General features: G+C 42.1%; 1 protein-coding gene across 2 annotated transcripts in view; it reads right to left on the reverse strand.

Moving 5' to 3' along the window:
* The window catches only part of Tgfb2 (transforming growth factor beta 2), a 79,546-nt gene extending 57,956 nt beyond the window's left edge, over nt 1-21,590 (reverse strand). The window contains exons 1-2 of one of the 2 annotated variants that reach the window (XM_020182998.2): nt 20,575-21,590; nt 7,448-7,531 (exon numbers count right to left, since the gene is read on the reverse strand). In XM_020182998.2, the coding sequence (XP_020038587.1) occupies nt 7,448-7,531; nt 20,575-20,920 (430 nt within the window). In that variant the 5' untranslated portion in view covers nt 20,921-21,590. The remainder of the gene's footprint in view (nt 1-7,447; nt 7,532-20,574) is intronic. The other variant, XM_020182997.2, reaches the window with a different exon arrangement.
* Nucleotides 21,591-24,878: the final 3,288 nt, after the last annotated feature.

Raw genomic sequence — 24,878 nt, forward strand, 5'->3', positions numbered from 1 at the left:
ATTCACCTGTTTAGTTTCTGAAAAACAATTTGCTCTCTTCCTAACAATAACACTGGAGTTAATCATCCCTGAAGTCACAGCAGCCACCATTCCACAGGGAGCTATTTTCCTAGCTTCCCGAATATGGACAATGAAAGAAGTTAAGTAGCAGTCTTGAGAAAACAAGCAACACAGACCAGGAAAATAGAGAAGCAACCCCTGCTGCTGATGTGAACACATACGCAGTCAGCTCCACTTCAGAGCAAAGATACAATCCAACTGAATATTAGAAAAATATGGTCTGACCATTTAGATTTCAGAAGGATCCAAAACTAATTTAGACTCCAGTTGGTGGACAAAGTTCACATTCAGCAAAACAGCTCCAGCAGTTGCATCATACACACAACAGAGCAATTCAGAAGTGCAGATGTCCAGCCATGTGCAAAACAATGCTTTCATTTTTGTCTTCTCTTTCCCACCACTGACCCTGAGAGCAGGCTGGAAAAGCTTAGCATCTGTTGCTACTAATAATAGGCTGTGGAGATGATTATTTATGAACTTGCAAGCATCAAGCTACCTTGCACGCTCAAAGGCTGTCAGAGCAGAGAGATGTCACTGCCTTGGGATCAAACAGCAGATGCCCCATGCCAGGCAGGGTACTTTCCAGTTTGTGCACTGGATACAAAAAGAAGAAGTATAATTCTAGACAGTCTACCTGGTGGGTCATTACTGTCAGGAGACCATGGTTCGGGTAAGACAAGACTTGTTCTAGGGAACATGGTACACCATGTTGAAGATGGCATGGGGCTCACACAGATAGATAAAAAGCAAGAACATCATGCTCCCTCTAGCTAACAGTCAGCAGTCACAGACCGATCCTCTCATGGAAACTTAGCCTGAATCCTTACTATGGACAACATCTGCCAGACACAGCTAGGCATGTCAGGACCAGGGTAGCAATCCAGGCCCCTGAGGCTAAGGGATGGCACTACATGTTGTGGAAGTAAGTCTGAGCTTCAGCACTTCCCTGACATACATAAACTTCACATGACACATCAGGACTTGCTTCAGAAAGCTGGTATATCCAACTGTGACTTTTACGCTACATAAACTTGTCTCTGTAAGAAGAGAAAGTAATTTATAAAGATGAAGGGAAATGACATTTATGTCTATCTTATAAAATCAACCTACTAAGTTTTCAGTCAATATCCACTAGAACGTTCCCCGTAATTCTACAAATAAATCAACAGAGTGGATAGAATCATGTCATACTCAAAATATTTAGGGCTTTTAGCATGGGTGAAATTCTTTCTTTCCTAACTTCTCCACCTACTCTGTAATAGACTCTATGATTTGCTCAAAGTGTTGACTCCTCCTCCCTCCTAGGCCAATCCCCAGCCAGCCTCTCCTTTGTGCCCTCTTCTCACCCTATCAAAATCATACTTGGCCATGTGACTTGCCTTAGACAATGAATGTGGGTCAGGGCTGTCACATCTCATGGTTCTCCCATGGGATCACCATGCCCAGGTTAGGGCCAGTTCCCTTGGCCTGGGTTCCAGAGTGGAAATCTCAGAGCAGAGCACAGCCAACCCACAAGGTCCACTAATATGAATGAGAGAAATATTTGTCATATGCTATAGAGATTGAGAGAAAAGCTCAGATAATAACTTTGAAATTATAAAACAATGCTGAATTTCATGGAGCTCCAATATACCACAGTGCACCAAGACATGGATGTTTATGTACAGCAGGTCAAGTCTGTCTTCCAAGTGTATCAACTCTGAATAATAAATACTTGATATAACCACATGGTCTTGTTCTCCAGCCCCAGTCTTTCAATGGGGTTCCCTTGTAGAAACACATCATTTTTTTTTCAAAGACCACACTAAACCTTTCTTGCTGTTTTTCATGATTCATCAAAATGGCAGTCATGCAAACTCACAGAGGAAGAAACATGAAAGTACAAATCTTCACCTTTCAGAAAACATAAAACGGCTTCCTATTGATGCTTGGTGATGCCAACTACAATCTCAAAGGTCATCTTTCAAGTGGTAAATATCATCTCCTCAAAGAAGATTTCCTTCACCTCTCTGGGACAAGTTAAGCAATTCTTTTAGCCTATTAGATCCTTACTTATAATCAACCACACAGTGTTGGCTTTTTGTTTTTATTTGACTGGTCTGGTCTGCCTTACTTTCTCTCTAACCAAAGCCTCTCTGAGCATGGGGTGTATGCTATATCCCGATTCCATCAGTCAGCATCCAGTACCCTCAATAGCTCTTGTACAGATAGATGAAGGAATAAAATCAACGTTCCAATGTAAAGTCCTGTTGTTCAAAACTTAAGAATTAGAAAGCAAACTCTGGCCCAACAGAAATCTATTTGACAGATAAGAGACATAGTTTCACAAATTCCCTGGCTTATGAGCTCATTTCAACATTTAGGCAAAAGTATTTCCATTTCTTGCACGAGGCACAGCTGGACAGATTCATAGACCCTTCCAAGTCTGATTTTTTTCAGAGAAAGGTCATCTGTCATTCTTGTAGGCTAAGGATTGGTCACCTGGTTTAGTGCTGTGTCCCTGGCCACTGAGTGGAAGAAGGTTATTACAAGGCAATACAGCAAGTACAAATGCCAACAGCCACCAGTCCACACTTGTCAGCATAAGATAAGAGACCATGGGGGGTTATTTTCATGCACAGAAGAACACACAGTTAACTTCTTCCCAGAAAGGAAGGAAGTGAGTTGCCAATAACTAAATTAAAGCAATCAAATAAGAAAATAATTGATATAAGGAACCTATCAAACTATTTGCTAAAGAAAGAACCCAGCACAAGGCAAGTCTGCTTGAGATTCTTGTTACACTGCAGTTTTACCTAGAAATGCAGTTGCAAAATTCCATTCTAATGCCTCACAAAGACTTCCTCAGTGACATTCCTGCTTCTACCTTGGCTAGTCTCAACTTAACAGCCACAGTACACTTTTGGTTAAATCACCCTTTTACCCATTATATTCAGAGGACAAACCACAGATCTCAGATGACTCACAAGGCTCCACATGAACTGTCCATTATTTTATTTACTATTATTATTATTATTTTGAGTTTCTTTTTTTTTTTTTTTGAGAAAGGTTCTCACTATGTAACCCAGGCTAGCCTCAAACTTGTGATCCCACCTGCCTCTGCCTCCAAGTACAAGGATTACCACCATACCTGTCCTCTCACTATCTTTCTAATCTCATCTCCTAGGATGCTTTTGATAATCCTGGAACACGCCAGGATTTCCCTTTGCCAGAAATGCTTTCCCTATAGCCACTCTGATCTCCTTTGAGACTCTGCTTCAACCCCATCTTCCTAAAGAACCCTTCCATGTCCTGCTTATTTAAAATCATAGCTCACCTCTCCTTCCCCTAAACTCATTCTATTTATCCTCCCTATAACATTTATCAAATTCTACCATCCTTATTTAATCTTTATTTTTAATTGTCTGTCTTCCTGTACCAGAAGGCAAAGATTTTTGCTGTTCTATTCACTGGTGGTATTACTTGGAACTAGACTGGTATCTGACACAAACAGACAATCAATAAATACCACAAAATAAACTAGCATACCATAAGGATGCCCTCTCTTTACCTTGGCCTTCCCAAGAGCTTTGTCCACATTGGACATTTATTTTAGATTCATATTTGTATTTGGAGTTAATGTAGAGATCTTTGTTAAAGCCTTGTTAGGAAGTAAAATTAACTCTATCGATCATTCTTCTTATACTTCAAGAGCCACATAGGCTATTTAGTGATGCAGACCATACAGGAGAACTAGATATTTCTCTAAACAGTAGGATGGCCCAACAAAAACTACAGTAGTTATAGAATATTCATACTGTAGATTGGATTCAAAACACTGGATGCTTCAAAAGATTACATCAGAATGCCAGGAGGCATAGAATTACATAAGTCAAATATGTCACTATCACTAACTTTCCTTTTTAATAGCTCCGTTAGATTCCCACCACTTTAATACCTCTGCTTAAGAAAAGTGCAGTTACCGGAAACTGAGCTTGGCTGAGATAGTAGAGTTTACATTCCATTGTTGGCTAGAGCCTCACCCCACGGAATGTGTCAGAACATGATTCAGGCCATAAAGAGGATGGTAATGCTTTGACCAAACATTACCCTGGGGAATTTTACATTAACACATTATATAATACATGTCACATCTACATTGAACACTAGCTTTAAAAATACCCTTCTCAGCTGGGCGTGGTGGCACACACACGTAATCCTAGCACTCAGGAGGCTGAGGCAGGAGGATTGTGAGTTCCAGGCCAACCTGAGCTGCAGAGCAAGACCCTGGGTCAAAAAAATAAGCAAGGAAACAAACAAAAAAGCCTTTGTACCTTACAGTTACCTGATGAAGGCACTGAGTGAAGGAATTCATCTCCTTGCATAATTCTAAGCTGGGCACTTGGGAAAATGGGAAGCACAGTGTGAAAACTTCACCTGGGCTGAGGATTCAGGATCCCAACTTGTAACACCAGCTGATCAAACACAGGCCCCACTGGATCCGCCTGAGTCAACAGACCTGTATAATCAGAGCAGCCACTGCCCGTGCCAGCTGCAAACTCCAGGGGAGTCAGAAGTACCTGCAGTGTCAGTCTAGATTGTGCTAACTCAATTCCCCTACCAGGCGAATCCACCTAGGCAGGCCTAAGAACAGGGCCAGGAACTGCCCCTGCCCCCAAATACAAATATAAGCTAGGCTCTGAATGCATCTTTAAATCTTAACAGAGCTACTTAACAGCCTCTTACTCAGTACATACTTAAAAACACTGTTAATCCACTCATTCATACAGGGACTGTCTTTGTTGTTTATCCTCTGTATCTATTTCTTTTTTTCTTTCTTTTTGCAGTATTGGGGGCTGAACTCAGGGTGCTGCACTTGCTAGGCAGGCACCCTACAACTTGAACTCTGTCACCAGCCTCCCTCTGGATTCATAGCTTGTTAGGAAATCTTTAACAGGCTAACCTTACCTTAACATTACCACTACTACTATTTACTATTATTATTATTGGGGATAATAAATTTAAAAAGAGAAAAATGATTCTGAAGCCACTGGTCTGTGAGGAGCATGAACAACTTTATCTCCCAGGGTATTTTAAAGCTGAGGGTGCATCAGAACAACCAGTCTCATCATCAGTGTCAGAACATGGAATTATCAACCAACGCTCAGGTTACAGTGTGAGGAAAGCAAGAGGCACCACAGGCCTCGAGCTGCCTCCAGCCACTCCCAGCATCTTCTTGGAAAGGACAGTGGTTCACGCAAGGTGACACGGATGGCCCTCGAGCTGCTTGGCACAGGCCGACTCCACTTAACGAGTGTTCAGAATCACACTCAGCATGGAGAAATTCACCCTGACCCTGGATGCTTGCCCCCTGGCAAACCCTCACTTACATTTTTACTCAATTACTATTTCTAAGAACAGAGAAAAAAAAAAAAAATCAGAGCCCCACCGCTCAGCAGTCTTGCATGAATGATCTGAGAAGGGTCAGCTGACTTTTCCCACAGGCCTGTCAGTTGGGGTAGGGGAGCCCTATGGAGCTTGCGCTCTATCTCCCTGTCTATACCCACAGACATGCTACTGATATTCCCAGAGTCAGGGTAGGTTTCCAATGCTGTGTTCATCAAAGAAAGAGGAACGCTTTCAGAAGTCAAGTGATGGAAAATAACCCCAAGCAAGAAGGAGGGTCTGAGAAGAAAATCCACTCAAAGAACCAGGGAAGGTCTCTCAACCTGTTTGCTACGGAAGGGAGGAATGAGAAGGAAATCGGCCCAAAATAGTAGGTGAGAGTCATAAAAATGAACAGGAGTGGATTCCACAAGGAAAGCAAAAGGAAGGAGAAGCAAGCTTGGAGTCTCCCAGGTAAGTGGAAAACACCCAAGTCAGACCTGAATTCAGATGTTGACCAAGGACAAGGTATTGACCAGTCCAAATGATAATTTCCTGAAAAATGGAGATTGCCATCTTGGCCTTCCCTGACCAACCAATGGGAATTGCCAATGGGAACTGGGAAGATTATGTGATGATACGTCTTAGGTACCAGGGACTTTGGGTATTCAACAAATTTTTACCTTCTCTCTTGCTCTTCCCTTTTTCTTTCCCAAAAGTCAGCCCATGAGAAGGGAGAAATTGGACAATTAACCCTTTAGTTTAGAGATGAAATAAAACAAATCTTCAGAGCTTGGAAACAAAATACAATCTGTCTCACAAAAGGGAGCTTTGAAAGCATGGATTGAGTCTTTCACTACTTTTATTCACATCGCAGCTTCCAGCCACTTTGAGACCTCTATACAAAAGTAAATATAGACTGTCAACAGAATTAGACTTTTTCTTTTTTGGGGAGATGGGGGAACCCAGTTCTGGTTACTATAAATAAACTATACTGATTCCTAAAAAGCAAGATTGGGCATGGCAAATTGCAGAATGGAATACCCAGGGAACCAGGTGTGTAGTGGGGCGATAAAAACATTTCCTTTGTCTCTATCCAGTACCTCTCCCACATTCGGAATCAACGCAAGCCAAGCCTTGCCAGGGCCTCAAACATATGCAGTGAGCTAATGCCAGGATTACATATGAGTCTGTTTTCCTTTCTTCCTGAGCATGGTTTGAGAACAACTTAACCATGGAATTCGTTGAGTATCAGGATCACTCAAGTCCTATTCTTTGCTGTGGACTCACTGCCCAATGTACAGTAGGCATTTAATAAATGCTAGTTGAAATTGATTAATATTCCAAATCAGAAATCAGTAGAGACTTCTGGCTTCAGTGCCCCTCAGTCGAACATGTGGCACTGTCTCTGAGGAACTTACACTTGGCTTGAGGGCCAGGGGAAAGTGGTTTGAGCAAGTAGCACTCTGCCAGGTCCAGTTAGCTGAGGACCTGACTCATTCATTTTATCATGCAACATAGACATGTTAATATGAAGGGCACAAAAACCAGTATCAGCATAACTCTCCCACAGGCCTCCCTCTAGAACCTCAAAGAGAGAAAAATCTCCTTTCACTTTTTTCAGTATAAGAAACATTAACTGAACAAATACTTTATGTCAGAAGTAGGAACACAGGCACAATAGATATTAAAAAGGGACCTTCCCTTGATATTCAAGTCAGCTCTCCAAAAAGTAGCCTCCGTAGGGGTCAGGAGATCAATTTTTAAAATCTCTCTGTGACTCCTGGAACATTATATCTTATTCACATACTGCAGTCAAGTCATGGCATTACTTCCAAGTTATTTATCAGTTTTTCTCATGAAACTCTATCTAAAAAACTTTCAGAACCTTTGTGATTGCTCATCTACAAGGCTGCATTTCAGAATCCTATCTTGCCTCTTACAAGTTCCCCAATGGAGATAGATACTACAGACGGACTTGATATCACCATGTCAAAGGAATAAAGTGGACAAGTGTACTCACCAAGGTACCCACAAAGCACCTGGGACTGTCTGGCGCACAAGCTGCCCACTGAGCCAGAGGGTGTTGTAACAACTGGGCAGACAGCTAGGAGTTTTAAAAAGCACAGTCATTAGCTATTTTACTGAAGAGATGCCTGACACAGAAGTATACAAAGATTCACAGTAGAAGAGAGACTCATGAATGTTTTTATCATCCCACCAAGAAACATAAAGTCCCTGGGTCATACCCAGGGCCAGGGGATTAGACACTGGGGGGCTATGGAGGGTTCTGGATTCTAGTTCCAGATCTCCTGGCTTGTCTTAACCAGCCTTCAGACTCCTGAATTCAGGAATTTTCCCTTTAATATGCTCTGGCATTAAAAAAAACAATGTATAATTTATATACTGAAATGAATTATATTAAAGATGAAAGACCCCCTTTGACAAAAGAGAGTCTACCTGTTAAGAATAAAACATGGGGTTTTATTTGGCTGGTCTAGATTTCAGTGTTCTTAAAACCGCCTGTTATTTTTTGTAGTTTGCATATGCAAATGCTTTCTCAAATGAGTCAAAAATGCAAGTGTCTGTTGGTTTGGAGCTGCTTAGCTAAAATTTCAAAAGCTAGAACTCTTTGAGATTGATTAAGCAAATCTTCTTGAAGAGCTAGGAACTTCACTTTCTTAAAGTAACAGCAATCAGAAATGGATAGTGCCCACCTTAATCTCAAACAAGAAAATACACCCCAAAATACCTCAAATGGAAGAGAAAAAAACTAATGCACATCAAAGGCTTTCCTATCTGTGATAGGATCTTTGCATGAGGAGATATGGAGTAAACCCCTGTTCGCTCTTTGATTTCCCAAGAATCTTTGGACAAACCCCTGAGTTTACCTGAGTCATGTGTCTACAACATGAGCTGTAATGCTACCCCTAAGAGTTTTTCTAAAATTGAGGTGCTCTATTTAAAAGAGACTGACAGATAAAAGTGACTGAGGAATGTAATCATATTAGTTACTTAACTTATGTGATAAAGAAGATCTGACTGCAAGGATGTGATTCTTTCCTTTCCCTCTTGAGCTCTTAGAATCCATGCACAACTTCTGTTTCCATAGAAGTAGCACACACACTTTTCACACCTGACTTGAACTTCCTTTTGACAAAAGACAAAGATCTCATGGATTCCTCTCAATTTTCTTCCACATTTATGCCTCCAAACACTCAATTTTAAAATGGATAATGACACCATGATAAGTCACACCCTGTAACTTATCATCTCCAACATTCAGTCCACTGCTAAGATCCCAGTGACAGATGTTCACACATGTGTGGATTGTACTTTCTAGCCAGAACATTCTTTAATTAAGATACGGGGCTGTACACGGCCAATGTAGCATGGAAGGGCTTCTCTGAGCACAGGTCACTGTCCCATTGCTGCCAAATGATGCTTCCTGCTGACAAGGGCTCCCACATCTTCCCACCAATAGGCAGCCATGTTGTTTATTTTTTAAGCTTTTCCCATAGCCTGATAAGGAGAATATTCCTTCAGATATTCAGTCAGCAAAGACAGGAAGCTACACTGGGTGTAAACTGTCACAAGATTAACAAGTCAAGCAAAGTCTTCTCCTACATATCTGACCTTTAAAAAAAGATGCTGAAATGTACCTGAAATAAGAATCTCAAAGAATACAATGGAAGAAAGGCAGCACATGCTTGGTTAGCAATAATTTTTCCCTCAACTATGGCCCTGTGCATTTCTTGAGGGGGATTTAAGTCCTTTTCCTGGGAAACAGCACCTTCTTCAGGCCAGTGTATGTCGTGGTACAGAAGAGGGACACTTGTGTCCGTGGAATTTAGATCCCTGACATGCCCAAGATCACCTAGGTCATAGGAGTCTGTATGGGAACATGATGAGGTAACTATTGTCACTGGCAGTCTCCAGCATGCAGTCCTCGAGTATGCACCTTTGGTTTGCTTTCACTATGCTATGAAGTGGCAGTGTTAAAATCCTTTCTTTTCTTGCTGTCGTTTGGATATTATTGTTTATTTTATGTGTTTTTGTTTTTAAGCAGGGCTGAAGGAGAAGGAGCTGTGGTGATGATCCAATAGCTTAGGAGTTAAGCTTATAAATTAGCTAGAACTATAAAGGTAGTAATAGTGACCACTCAGGACACAAAAACAGTCCTTAGTTTTTAAATAACCAATTTTCAATCATCTACATGATCAAAATAGCACTGAGATTATAGATACACTTTTTTCAGGTCAATGAGGTTCTGGATATATGTGAGATGCCTTATAAAATATGAAACACTATGAAAATCTGAGACACTTATCATCTTAGAGACAATACCTTCTAGAAGAATTTAGGTAGTCACTAATTAATAATGGGGGGCTATGGGTCATACAAATCATAAGACAAAATTAGTTCTAGAATTAAAATTTTGTATGGGTGATTTACAAAATAACTAAACAGCCATGATGTGAAAGATACAAGTGCTGGGGTTTATTTTTGCCTGTGATGACACAGCTAAGTAATAACACAAAACAAAGCTACAACTCAGGAGCAGGTAACATTTTCTTGAGCCTCCTGACTGGATTGTTTTCAGGTCAAATGAGGTTTTTTAAAAGGCTTTTCTAAGTTGTAAGTCATAAAGACCTGGACCATGCAAAACTTTACCATACAAAAGAATCACCTATGGTGCTTATTATAAATGCAGGGTCCCAAGCCTTTTGTCTCTACCCCCACCAGATTATTATTCATGGTTTCAAGATGGCACCAGAAACCTGTACCTTGACAAGAAGGCCAGATATTCTCTTGCAACTGGTTCAGAAATGCACTCTGTAAACACTGTATGAAGCTTATTGCATATAATTAAATGCCATTAAAAGTTCTCAATAAATTTGACCGGGCAAATTGGCTCAAACCTGTAATCCTTGTTACCAGAGAGGTGAACGTCTGGAGGATCATAGTTCAAGGCCAACCCAGGCAAAAAGCTTGGGAGACCTCATCTCAACCAGTGAAAGCTGGGCATGATTTTCCTGCCTGTCATCCCAGCTACATGGTCCAGTCTGGCCCAGGCGTAAATGCAAGACCTTATCCCAACAATAACTAAAGCAAAAAGGGCTGGTAACATGACTCAAGTGGTAGAACACCTACATACCAAGCACAAGGCCCTGAGTTAAAACCCAGTACCATCAAAAACAAATAAATAATTTCAGTAAATGTCAAATTAGCGCCAATCTACCCCACCCTCCACACAAACATATAATGCAGTTGTCTTGTGATTACAACAATTCTGTTCTATAAGTGACACTACCATTTTCTCCCAATAGGAAATGACAATGAATTTCTACTGTTCTTAGGGAATTCCCACAACTGCTATTCAGAAAGAGAAAATTGTTCCAAATATAAATTGGTCTAAATACATAATAATTCAGGAGGATCAACTTGCTTTAAGACCTCTTTCTAGAATCTGAGTGCTTGTAACAAAAAAATTAATAAAATTAGACATTGACTCTACACACACAGTTTCATTATTTATGGTAATATTTTATGACAGTGGAAGTCTTCTGAAATATGTCTCTCTCCAAGACAAACTAAACCCATCCCCTTAACTCATGGAGAAGAAAAGCACAAGTTTAGTAGGCAAAAAGAAGCAGTCAGGACAATAGTTTATAGATCCGACTTAACAATCCAAGTCTTAATACTATGAAAAGGTACAAATGAGTGACTAAATGACTACTCACATAATGGCAGTTTTTAAAAACTGCCTCAAGCTGTCTCAGATAGAAAACAGGTGGAGACAGATGCCAGCAACCCACACTGGTGGGCTTAACAGACTCCTCTGAAGATAGGACCTGTTGCCTCAGTACCTCAGGTGATGACTATAGTTGAGCTCTTGTTCTGCGTCCCTCTCCTTAAACTGCAGAGCCCAAAATGCCAAAGGGATGTGCTTACAGGTGGAAAGGCTTGCCAACAGAAAATCCCGAGCGACGTCTGAGGGGATAGCTCCTTCAGCAAATCCTCCTCCTCTGCAAAGAAATGTCCTCCAGCTGCGATGTGTTTATCAGAGTAGGTCATTTACCTTCTTTTTTAGGACTTTTCAAGTCCATAGATTAATGGCTAGAGATTTTTAGAAAGCATGCAAAAACAATTCCAGTGGTATTGTCCTAAAGATGTCAAAGCAGAAGTGAAAATGATGTTAAGTAAAGAATGGATATATAGAAGAGTATCCCCCAAGTGGAAGAAGTCTGGAATAGTTAGAACAATCTCTGATAAAGTCCATCTATGAAGCATTGAAATTACCAACACTGAAATGAATCCAAAACTTTAAAATTCAATTACAGTTCCCAGAATGTTCCCATTTATGTTTTTGGCAACCATAAATATTTTGGTGTTCTTAAAACCCACGGACACACACAAAAAAAATCCACAATAATCTTTTTTCAGGCAGAGAGACTTGCGAAGATCACTGGACTTATCATTTCAATGTCTTTCTCAGAGCTGAATTCTGCATTCCTATTCACAAGATGAAGTAACAAATAAGGATTCTTACAACAGCCTAAAGTTGTGAATGAATGGTTATCTGGGAACCAGCTTGTCAAAAGAGATGTGGTATTTGTCAGTGTGCTATGGCTAGGGAGGGAAAGCCACATGAACAGAGCCAAGATCTAAATCGCAGCCTTTTTGCTTTTTCTTTTATGAGACTGGAGAGATGCTACAGTGTTTTCCTGAAAGAAACAACAACTCCACAAGAGCACTCTTATTTTCAAAGATCTGCTCCCTGACTTTTCTTTTAGAAATAATGGGTCTCTTTCTCAGGAACAACCTGCTTTCCCTCCTAGTTACCAACCAGGAAGGGGCCAGGAAGGCCTGAGGTAACAGGGACATCCTCCCTGGGGACAGAGATGCATGGAACATGCTAGTGTGAAAGAAAACAGCTGCCTGTGGAAGGTTGGAAACGCCTTCAAACCATTTTCAAGGTTTGGACTTCAGAACATCCAAAAAAGCATTTTCCATCTGCCTTCAGTTTCTCAAGTCACTGTGGTTAAAGGAACATCTAAGCCAAACATTTCTAACTTATCAGGCATAACAAATCCAAGTGCTCATTTGAGAGAACGAAGGGACGGTCCCAGTTCACAGAGCATCGCTTTCTCAGCATGCTGAGCTTTCCCTCCTCAAAGACACTAAATCCAGTCAACTCAATTCCTCTCAGTCAGCCAAGTTTTCTGACACCAGTGAAGTGGATTTCCTGGGTTGCCCCAGGAAATCCCAGATGCTAATTCACTGAGAAAATGTTTTGCACTGCTAACAACAATCCAAGGCCTCAGAGTCTTCTCTCTGATATCACTACTTAGGCTTTCATTTCTCCTCCTCAAATCCTTTGGGGTGACTCATAAACAGTCCTGCCCCTTCCTCTCATCAGCTTCCTCTTTGAGACTCCTACTCCCTACTGTCTTTCCATAGCTGAAGACTCAACCTGACCCCTCAGAGACTGCTGCACCAGTGTGCTAAATGATGGAGGTGGAATGAGGTCTAACATGGCTGCCTGACTGCACTCAGCCTTGATCCAAATGTCCTGGCTTCCTTGTCAATAGAGACTCTCCCTGGGGGGGAGGATGAGAGAGAGGGAACCTGTGAGAAAGGTAGGAACTGGGCCCAGAAGTGCCAGAAGCAGCTACCAGGTGTTTCTTCACATGTCATCATCAATGCCCTAGCTAGAAACCAGCTCTGACTTTCTTCATCTTCACAAATGAAGAAACTGAGGCTCAGTCATGTGAAGAGGTCTTCACCCTGGCGACAAAGCTAATAGTGGTAGAGGTAAGATCTGATGTAATGAAACAGTTCTGATAACTTGCACTGAGAAAGCCAAGTTGCTAACCAAACCAGGACTACTTTTTAATAATTGCCAAAGAGCTAGAGTAGGACTTCTTGTCTTTTGATGCTACCACCTCCTTTTTGGCCTCTGAAATTCCTTTGGTGTCATTCCTTTTTATTTATTCTCTTTCCTTTCTTTATTGGGTCTATCCAGTTCCAAAGTCTTTGCTCATTGTATGACACTAGTCTGCCTTCCCAAATAACTCTCTGAAAAAGATGAAAGAAATGTCCTATCAATCTAATTTATTAAACATTTGTGAAAAAAAAAAAAACGGTTGCAGTAAAAGACCAAAACCAGACCTAAGTGTGGTCTGTGCATGCCTGTGATTCCAACTACTCTGGGTGCAGAAGCAAGGGGATGGTGAGTTCAAAGCTAACCTGGAGAAAGTTAAGGAGACACTATTTCAAAACTAAAATACAAACAAAAGGGGATGGTGGTGTGGCTCAAGTGTTAGAGTGCTTGCCTAGTGTGCAAGAGGCCCTGGGTTCAATCCCCAGTACAGAAAAAAAAAAAAAAAAAAAAAGTTGACCCAAACCAGGTGCTTAATAAATTACTTTCTATCAACCAAGTAACATGTTACAGGGAAAAAAGACCCAAGCTTTATACACAGCTTCAGACATATATTTGCTGCTTTTACATTTTACATTTGCAGAGTTTGTAAACTCCCTATAGGAGAGGACAGTCACCACTCTCTTACAGATGAACTGCATGGTTTTTTGAGGAGGTCAAGAAAAGTCATGTTATCCACTTCCTGTGTTCTGTATTAGGACCTTTATTCTCAGTGAGGACTGAAAGCCTTACCTCTATAAAACATCACTGATAGAAACAGCAACATCTAGGTCCTCAAATATCAAAGGGAAAATGGTAGCCCCAACCTCAGTGAGTTGTTTGTGAAGAGAAAATTAGTACATCCATGTAAAAGAATTTTTAAAAATGTGCTTAGCACATAGTGAGTATGTAATAAAGGTTATCTTTCATCATGTCATCAGCAGCATCATTCTTATCATTGTCTGAAAATTTAGCTCCAGGACATGACTTTCTTTTTTGTGATGCTGGGACTTGAACTCAGGGCCTACACCTTGAGCCACTCCACCAGCCCTTTTTGTATTAGGTATTTTCAAGATAGGGTCTCGCCAACTATTTGCCTAGGATGGCTACGAACCTCTATCCTCCTGATCTCTGCCTCCTGAGTAGCTAGGATTATAGGCGTGAGCCACCAGCGCCCAGCTCATTTTAATACTCCTAAAATCCAGATCCTCAATCAGTGGCATGTTAGAGTCAACTGCAGCAGTAGTTCTTCCTTGGTGCCACATAAAATAATGGTGCTTCTTAAAGTCAAAGGTGTTTGCAATTCAATGAATACTGGCCTCCATGCAAAGGCCTACTAAATGCCAGAACAGCTGCACTAGGGGCTTCTTCATACACATCATCAATCCTTTTTGACCTCAGCAAGTGACCCAGTGAAGAGTCCTGCCATCTCCCACAAACTCAGCATAGTATCAAATGGGGACTTGCATAAGCATTTATTTGCCCATCACATATATGGATGTTCCATCATGGTGAAAGGGAAGGAGGCAATTTAGATTGTGAAGAAGAGGTCAAGGGGAGTTTTATGCAGAGTCAAGGCCACCCAGCTCATCCATGAAGCAAGGTGGTGGAAGAGGCAAACACCCACTTTGAGCTATCAGAAGTTAGGAAAGAAACAAAACAAACAACCACCCAAAGCAGCTTGTGGTTACAGCAAGATGCAAATGTCTTCTAAACAAATGACAGAAGCAAACTTTTCAGTCTAAACAAACCCATTAAAGCATCCCCAACATGTTATTAGATTTAAAAAAAAAAAAAAAGATACCTGCAGAACACTAATTCCTAGGTTAAAAACTATTTTTGTTTAAAAATTTTTTTAAGCACACCATATATGCGTTCAACATGACAATGGAAACATTTGTTTATCTCAGCCAGAGACACATTTCATCAAGCTGCCTGGAATCTGCAAAGTGGAATACACCCTGAAGCAGAAAGACTGCCTAAGCAGAGCAAGCACATCTGGCAAATTCAAATCCTCTCTCCAGGATCCCGCCAGGACCGGAAATGCTACAAGACAGCAGAAAGGGCTCTCTTCAGAGCTGCTCCATGGTTTGCTCGCTGCTCACTCCACTCCTGAACCTAGAAAGGGAGGTGAGGAAGGCGGAATCTGACCACAGTCACACTCTAGGGATGGCCTGCACACCTCTCCCACAGCCATGCTCCTCCACTCTATTTTCCAGAACTTTCTAAAAATGCAGCCTGCAGTATGTCGTAATCTCTGGGTAAAGGCCTAGGAGTCGGTGACCTCCTCAGTTCTAACCCAGATTTGATGTGAGTTCAACAGTGAGTCACTAGCCCTTTTTTTTCAAATCTCCATTTCCTCTAGGAAAAATGATCTGTCATTCTTTCTTATCTTTATATGGAAGATGCTGCAAGGAGGTTACACCATCATCATCCTTTCACCAGCAAGAAGTCATCGCTCAAAAAGTGCAGCTCCTTGTGTGGACCACAGGGGTCACTGGAGAGACACAGATGGCTCCTAGTTTTCTCCCGGTCTCTCAAGTGGTCCCCACCTGCCCCTCAAGCTTCAGGAAGCCCAGCCACTCTCCAGTAGGATCTCCTCAGGAGAGGCATGAGACGTGTTGTCCTCACTTAGCAGCAAAAATTACCTAACTGTTTCAGTTTTAAACTATATTTTTCTTTAAGGTTTTTTTCCTAGTTAGAAATGTGAAAAAGAGGAAATCCCAAAGGAGAATGTGGCCTAACACAAATCGCAAATGTAACCACAACTAGGCACTAGAGTTAGCACAAGGTATGATGTAATAAAGAGGGAGAGAGATTAAAGTGTGGTGTGTTGTGTATTAATAACTCAACCATTCTGGAAGTCAAAGGGTCCAAGTCTCTCTCTCTCTCTCTCTCTCTCTCTCTCTCTCTCTCTGTTTTACACACTCACAGATAGACAGTCTTAAAACAAAACTACTACATAAAGTAAGACTGCTACTGTGTTCTAACATTTTCTCTGTTTGGGTAATTTGTCCAATAGACTGGCAATCCATACGTAGAAAGACATTCATGAATGGAATACTAAGTCACATTCCCAAAACCATGGTGTCACTGGTATTCATTCCACATTCCACAATTTCACTTGGAAAATTGCAGAGCAAACAGAAAAGGAGATTGCTTGGTATTAAGTGTTTAGCATTCATGTGAAACAATTCCAAAAGGAACATTGTGATTTTCCAGGCTGTATATTTTAGTTTATCTAATTTGATATGATAGAATAAACCAACGTGATTATTTGCTTTCTTCGGTTGCCTAGGTTGGAGATTCCACTCTTCATTAACACACACTGCTTATTTTTCTTGAAAGAAAATTCCTCACTTCTTGTCTGTGTGTGCTGACTAATGTTACACTGTTGCTAAGCGAAGCCGGAATGGACTAGACCAAGGCCATTACCAAAACTAAATGAATGGGAAGTTTTGATGTCTCTAATTGAGGTACTTTAACATCACAATAATAAAGAATAAAATCTATCCCTCACAAAAGGGTCCAATTCATATTCCATTTAATGAAGAAAACTTTCTGATTATCACCCTAATTCAGTGCTTTCATTTTAATATCCTTTGATCATAAAAATACTTAATTTTTGTAATTGCTCTTAAAATGGTATACTAATAGAATTCAGTAACCCAAGCTAAATCTCAGGGTACCAGGACTTCTTGCTATGGACATTACTGACATTTTTGGCTGGGTAATTCTTTGGTACATAGGGAAGGGCATGTCCTGTGCGTTATAGGATGAGTGGAAACAGCCCTGGCTTTTACTCAATAAAGGCCAATAGCCCCACTCCAGCCCTAGTCATGACAACCAAAAATGATTCCAGACTTGGCCAACTGTCCCACTGGAGGTAGTGAGGGGCCAGGGGAAGAATCATCAGAGTTAGAACCACAACATCTGCCGTGTTCACTGCAGTGAAAAAGGGAAAGGAGTACTAGGTGTGGTGGCACACACCTACAATCTCGGCACTCAGAGGTAGAGGCTGGAGGATCTCCAGTTCTAGGCCAGCCTGGGCTACATAGAGAAAGAAAAATGAAACTTCGTGACCTCCTGTTTTTAATGGCCCATCCCTCTACACATTTTCATGTCAATCAATGAAGTCACGTTTTCTGAATTTCTAATACCTTCCCGCAGTGTCTTTTGAGTAGATACCCTTGTACTTCAAATGGGTTGTCAAACTACTTGAAGTCCTCTAATTCCCACTGGGTGAACAATCAGTAACCCTTAGCATAACTCTGCTTTGAGCCTTAAACTAACAGCATGTGAAAAGATCAATATGAATAAATTCAAAACTAATCAGACCCCTTCTTTAAATGTTGACACAGTATTATTTATATCCCATAAATACATTCTTGACTAAAATTCATATTAGGACTTTGGCACTTGGCCAATTCTATTCATATTTACTGTATTTATATAGCACCCTTGGCCAAGGATAATATTAAGACAAAATATGCCTGAGGGCATATACAATATCTCTTATATTTTTACTTTTAAATCTCCACATTGCTAAAAATATTTAGTCTGAACTTTATAAACTGTCCCACAAAGGGCTATCAGTAATCTGTAAAGATATATAGCTCACTGAGTATAATTAGAGCATATTTGTAATACTTGAGCTGAAGTCACTCCCTGAACACTAATAAGTTGGTGATAAAAAAAAAAAATGAACCAGTGATCTTTCCCATGCCTTTATCCCTGGGGCTTATAACTCTCACTGGATTCACTGCACACTCCTTCCCAATAGTCACCACAGTGACAGCTGAGTTAAAGTTAGGCAGAAAAAGTCCTGAAGAAAACTGGTATATATAAACCAATTCTGTACTTTCAATTTGCTTTTCAAAAATATGGTGGGGTGTTATTTTTTTTCTTTTCTTCCTTTTTTTTTTTTTTTTTTGGAAGAGTCACTATATTCCAGTACAACTAGAAAGTGCTGGAAAATCAGTTAACCTACTTTGTATAAAATTATCCAGTCTTTGCACAGTAGCACTGAAGCTGCTGTGAATGTGGCTTTCTGCTCATAAGCTTCCATATGGAACACAGGCTTTGTAAAGTTTGTATTCTTTTATGAAAAACTGATAGAATATTTATTTAGCCTGGGTTTAAGAGAGATTTTCATTTACTTGGAGGTTGGAAGCAGAATGGAAAGGAGAACCCACACACTGATCATTCTTGCCATATTCTGAAATCCTACTAATAATTTGGGAATGTTTCTGATTTGTTGATGACTGTGATCCTGGGTAGATTGTCGCTGCCCATCTTCATCTCTCAGACTGAACTATGCTTGAGAGAACAAAGAATTAGTGCTCTCCCAAAACCTATACAGTGATGAGATCTGACCTCTTGTTTGTGTTGCAAAAGTCCTGGAAGTTTCTTTGAGCTTATGTGTGCAAACACTGAAGGATGTTATTCAGGTTCTACATAACATACCTGCCTATCTGTCTGCCAAATATCAGAAGAACCAGGACACGTGCCGGAGAAAGCAAACTGACTCAACTCCTTATTCGGTCTCAATGGTTTTGGACTAATTACAATGAACTTTCTTAAAATCTCCTTGGCTCAGTCCCAATAGAAAGCTTTACTTCCTGGGGTGGGGGCTGGGAGGACAACCAGGGTAGAGTGTATTTATCATCATTGTTGTGGATAGCGCCATAATTACAGTAATAAAATTATCCTGCTGGCCAGGATTCCCTGCATCTGTTATGCCACTGAACAAGGAGGCACCACAGCAAAGGAAAGGTGGCCAGAAAGACTAGGGTTAGACACATGGGCCGAGATTCCGGGCCCATTAAGTACAAGACATGGCAAGTCACATAGCTACGACTTGTCAAACTAAAAATAAATATTAAAAAAGAAAAGCACCACCCTGCAATTAAAACTTCCAGGATAAAATTACCAAGATGGCTGTATTATCTATTTAGGCAAGCACAGAGACTTCACAAAGACAGGCAGCAAGTATATAGGGCCTGGAAAGGGGAGGAGAAAAACAGGCAACCAATGAAAAGTTTACGAGTTGGGGCTTGGAATACACAAATGTTGAAACATTTTTTTATTTTTTTTTTCTTTTAGTTCTTCCTGGTATTTAACCCTCTCAGGTATCACTGGCTGCTGTTGCTTCTTTTTTGAAGAACTCTGAAAAAATTCTACACTGTCCTCTTCCCTTCCCCCACTCTCCTCCCAAAGAACTGCACAATAAATCATTTCACTCCCATTGCTACTGTATGCCAGCTGATTTTGAGCACACTGCTCTCTCGGGGAAGCCATAATAATAGTAGTAATTTTTAAAAGATCAGCTGTCAATTTTCTGTCTTGGATTTAGAGAATGCACCAAGGTCTCTGCAGAAAGCTAATGTATAGAGCTCAAGGTTGAAAAAGATCAACGATAAACTCTAAGGAAAAAAATGACCTACTACACCGGCGATTTTAAGAAGGCAGCTTTAAGTGCATTCTGAAAAAAAAAAAAATAGCATGAAGTAAAACCTTCGCAAGCACAGTCAGAAACGAGGTTGCCCTTTCTACCACTCCAGGTGAAGTCAAAGGGGCACTTGGCTATAAGATTTTTTTCTTGGGGGAATGTAAACACCTAGCGAAGGCAATAGATACATCCGGGATTTGGAGGGGTTTTCAAGGGGTCTCCAAATCGGGTTTTGCCTGGACGATGCTGACATTTTCAGGGTAGGGAGAGACAATAGGAAAGGCTGGGGAACCAGCTGATAGGTCGGCACGGAAAGGGGGCGCCTTCCGGAGAGGCTAGTTTGGGAGTTACTTTTTTTTTTTTTTTTAACCCTTGGTGCACCAGTTCTGCGCGCCCCACGCCGGTGGGGCAAGGAAAACAAGCCCACCTGCATTTTCCACTCTAACTCTACCTCTCCTTTGACAAGGGAAGGGCTGACTCCTAGATGATGGCAGGGTAAAGAATATCAGGGAAGAGCAAAAAAGCCTTAAAAAGGACCGGGGCGTTGGGGGAAGGGAGAGATGGTGAAAAATAAAGCAGAAAGTGACTGTTTTAAAGGCTGCGGGTCTGAAGCTCAAGACTGCCTGCAAAGGTGGATGGGGCTTAGGGCAGACCAGGGAAAGAGCAAACAGGGACCGGGAAGAGGGAAGGGCGATCCCCAGAGCCGCTGAGGCTCCGAGAGCTCCGGGCACGCGCTAGATAGACCTCAGGGACAGGAGTGACACACAGTACTTACTTTCGGAGGGAAAATAGGGTGGCATGTCTATTTTGTACACCTCCTTGGCGTAGTACTCCTCGTCGCTCCTCTCGCGTTCGCAGGCGGCCGCCCTCCGGCTCGCCTTCTCCTGGAGCAAGTCCCTGGTGCTGTTGTAGATGGAGATCACCTCCGGGGGGACCTCCTCGGGCTCGGGGTAGTCTTCTGGGGGGCTGGTGAGCTTCAGCTTGCTCAGGATCTGCCCGCGGATTGCCTCGATCCTCTTGCGCATGAACTGGTCCATATCGAGCGTGCTGCAGGTAGAAAGGCTGAACGCTACCGTCACCAGATGCAGGAGCAGAAAAGCGCTCAGCACACAGTAGTGCATGGTTTGTTTTTTAAGTTTTGTTTTTGTGGGGTTTTTTAAGAAAAAGAGAAAGAAACCAATAACTCAAAGTATTGGTCAGGTAGTTTGTTTTTAATACGAGACTTTTGCAAACAATCAAGAGTCAATGTCCAATAGGAAAAAAAATGTATCTTGCTTGAATTCCTTTAAAAAACAAAATGCGAGTCGTTCCAAAAGTGAAAATATTAATATGGGATGGGCAGGGGGAAGCCTGACTTTAAGGAGTAAGAAAAAAATTGCTTGGAGCGATGGGATGGAGAGAGGAAAAAAGAGAGACGAGTGGCTATTTAACAAAAATAGATTTAAAAGAAGGAAATGGAGTTCAGCGTGTCAGTCCTCGGGTGCGGAGTGGCGGATCTGAACTCGGCTCCTCCGGCCAAAAGGGAAGAGATGAAAAGGTCCCGGGGCTGGCAGCAGGCGAAATGACAGGAGGGGCTCCCGGAGTGCTGTAAGAGGGGGCGCCGATGCTGAACCCGGGCTGCAATTTATGTATTTTAAAAAGGAGCGGTTCGGCCCTGCCTTCCCCTGCGGCGCTGAGAGCAGGAGCAGCAGCAGCTCCGGAGCAGAGGAGCGCACACGTGTATGAGTGTGTGTGTGGTGCGCGCGTGTGCGCGCGCTGGGGGCGAGCCCGGCGCGCCGCAGGGAGGCAGATGCGCTCGGCACGGCGTAGGGGACCGGGTGTCTTGCTGCAGAGTCGGTGGAAGCGGCGAGAATCCTGCTCCCCGAGCTGCGCGCTGGGGCCTACACCCCGGCCGCCGCGCGCCCGCCCGCTCGGTTACTCCACGTTGCTGCTGCTGCTGCCGCCGCCGACGCCGCCTGGAAACGCGTCCAGCCTCCTCCAGCTCTCTCCTGCTCCTCCTTCTCCTCTCGCTGCGAAGGGCTACCCGGCAGCAGATGATCGGCGGCCGCCCCCGTGGTTCTCACTCCACGGTGGACCGCAGGAGCAGCCCCTGGGACGCGCGGGCTACGGATCTCTATGCCTAAGGGATTGCGGAGGGCGCCCTTGGACTCCCACCCTTTCCCAGCCTCTCCTGGCGTCTATCCCACTTGGACTTTCTCGCTTAGGGTAGGTAGGCACTTGCCACCCTAAAATAGACCCGCTGTTTCTTCTCCTTTCTGCAGCCGGGCGGCCCCTCGGTTTGCTCCAGACCGGCTATCCAGACCGTTATACGAATGTTCTCCACCCCTCTCCCCTGCCGCTCACTTGAGCCCTTGCTCTGCTCTCTCGCTCGCACTCTCACCCTCTATCTCTAACTCGCTCTCGCTCTAGCTCTCTCTCTCTCCCTTCGGCAGCTTCTGGAGCTCCTCTCAGAGCGAACCTTCTGCTGCCAGCAGATAACATCAGGATCTTGCCGGGAGGAGAGATTTATAAGTTCTCTCTGAACCACGTGTTTGCCTTCAACAAAGTGACGTGCTAGGATTACAGTCAGAAGTCCTCTCGTTACTTAGACCACGAGTCTCCCCGAACGGTGGAGGGGGGTATGGAAATGAGGACATCTGTGGGGGAGGAAGGGGAAGAGGGGTGGAGTGTGCGCCTCGACAACAGTGCCTTAAGGTATCTACTTTCTATAGGCATTTTTGATAGGTCTGTTGAAGGACAAGCTGTCAAGCATCCCGTTTTTACTTAGTGTGGCTAGCTCACAACCTTCCAAATTAAATTGCTGGCTCTAGAACACGAGCGACACACACACACTCTCTCTTTAAAGGGGCACCAGTCTTCTCAGGGTCAGGCCAACGCCGAAGTCACGCCTTCCAATCCAAGATTCCTGACCTACCTTTTTAAATTACCTGGGATTCCATAACGGACTGCTACCGTGAACCGTATTTTATTAGCTTGTCGTTTACAATCTAGCCCTCAGTTTGACTGTAAACTGGAGGAAAACAGATCGATCCTTTTATGTTTGTCTTTTCTGAATGAATGGTCATCTTCATCTGCTGCCTATGCCACTTTTAGCATGGCTTTCTCTTCACCTTCTCCTACACTAGATATTATCAACCACCTTCATTCTTTCCACAGCATACATCCAGAAAACTGGAATTTTAAGTGTTTGATGTCTACTGTTACACACTACTCATAACTTGACATTTTCTACTTCAACTTAGTCCAAATTAGAGGAATACAAGAATAATTCTTGCCACTGTTCAATTTTCCCTTTTTCTTTTATTTTACCTCTAGTTAGTCAGAGTCAACATTTTAATTTTAGCATGACACTGTGGCCATACTGACTAGACAGATGATTTAAACTGGAAACTGTGGAGTTTTTCCCCAAATTCAAGACCTCTATATTATTCCCTAGCTCAGATATTTCCTGGTGTAAAAAGTTCCACTTAAAAAAATGAAGGACAGAAATGTAAAACATGTCACATTGTGGGGTGGGTTCTGGCAGGAAGGGCAAGGTAAAAGGAGCAGGTAAAGCACACAGCACTATAAAAGAAATTTATATACATATAAAAGGGAGGAGGGAGGAGGAGGACAAATATGGTCAATGTGCTTTATTTACTTGAATGAAGACAAAACAATGACAACTACTGAAATTGTTTTAAGAGAGAGAGAGAAGACTGATGGAAGGAGTGAATCTAACCAAAGTACATTGGAAATCTCACAATGAAACCTGTGAACAACTAATATGTGCTAATAAAAATGTTTCTTAAAAAAGTTCCTGTGACAGTCAAACTTTTGGAATTTATACTTTAGATATGTATGAGGCCTATGTCACTAGTAAATAAATAACTAGCATACACTACACTTAGCAATGTGAGATAGATTATTATTACTGTCATCCATATTTTACACACAAAGAAATCAAGTATATTGCTTAAGAATAAATGATAGACCTAGATTTTGGACTCAGGATCCATTGTCTATGTTCTCACCATGTATTTCTAAGAAACAGTGGTCCCAGAATATGTCCTGACAGCAGGGATTCTGAGGTCAAATAAGTCTGGGAGACATGAGATACTCTACTGTTATCTTACACAATCATGAGTCCCACTGTCACATTAAAGGCTCTGAGACTCCTGCAGAAAACTTAACTCAATTTTCTGAACTTACCTGAACATGGAATTTTTCTCATTAACTCACATTGTAAAACTCTGTAATAAACGAATTGTTTCAACCTGCTTCTGAGTGAATCTGGAAATGATATATACATCAGCAGCAGCAGCCTGTTTTCCTTGAGGCCAGCTTCAAATTGAAGCAACTCACAAGGTAGCAATCAGCTAACATCCCAATAGCCAAAGGAAAATACAATCAAGAGCTACTGCTGGGCTAGTCATTTCAAGTTGAGCCATCCCTTGCGAACTGCATTAATCCAGCAAATATAGAGAGAAAAAGAAGGGGGAAATTCCAGTTACAGAACATGGAGCAGGAGCTACAAACTACAGCTACTGTATGCTGAAATGGCTTTAGACTATGGCTAGCTTCCTGAGTGAGCTGTCAGCATGTAGGTGCAGCTTCCCTTCAAGTCACTGAGCGTCTCACTCTATTTTGAGTGTTGTGGCGGTATAGACACAGGTGCATTTAGGTCACGTGGGTTCAGACAGAACAGCAAAAGTCCACCTGTATTACATCTAGGAAAACACCTTAAGCCATAAATGTCAATGAATGCCCCCTTCCAATACAGACATCCACATTTTTGTTCACAAGTTTAGTGAACACTTATTGCAGACTTAAGATCCCTTAGCTAGGAGGCCCTTGACCTATTCATAAGCCCAAGAGGATAAGACAGGGAAGGGGCTGATACAGTGACCTGAGTTCAGCAGTTCCCAAATGAGTAATCTTTTTAGGATATAACAGGTGAGACTGCAAGAGCTGTTTCCCTAGCTGTCCTAGGTGAATCCTGAGTTCTCTTCAATAACTCCTGCAAGGCCTTTTCATCTCTATAGTGAAAGAAGCAAAATCTTCATTAACTTTATCAAGATCATATGTGCTAGGAACTCG

The sequence above is a fragment of the Castor canadensis genome, chromosome 11, assembly GCF_047511655.1.
Source record: "Castor canadensis chromosome 11, mCasCan1.hap1v2, whole genome shotgun sequence".
Classification (NCBI taxonomy): domain Eukaryota; kingdom Metazoa; phylum Chordata; class Mammalia; order Rodentia; family Castoridae; genus Castor; species Castor canadensis.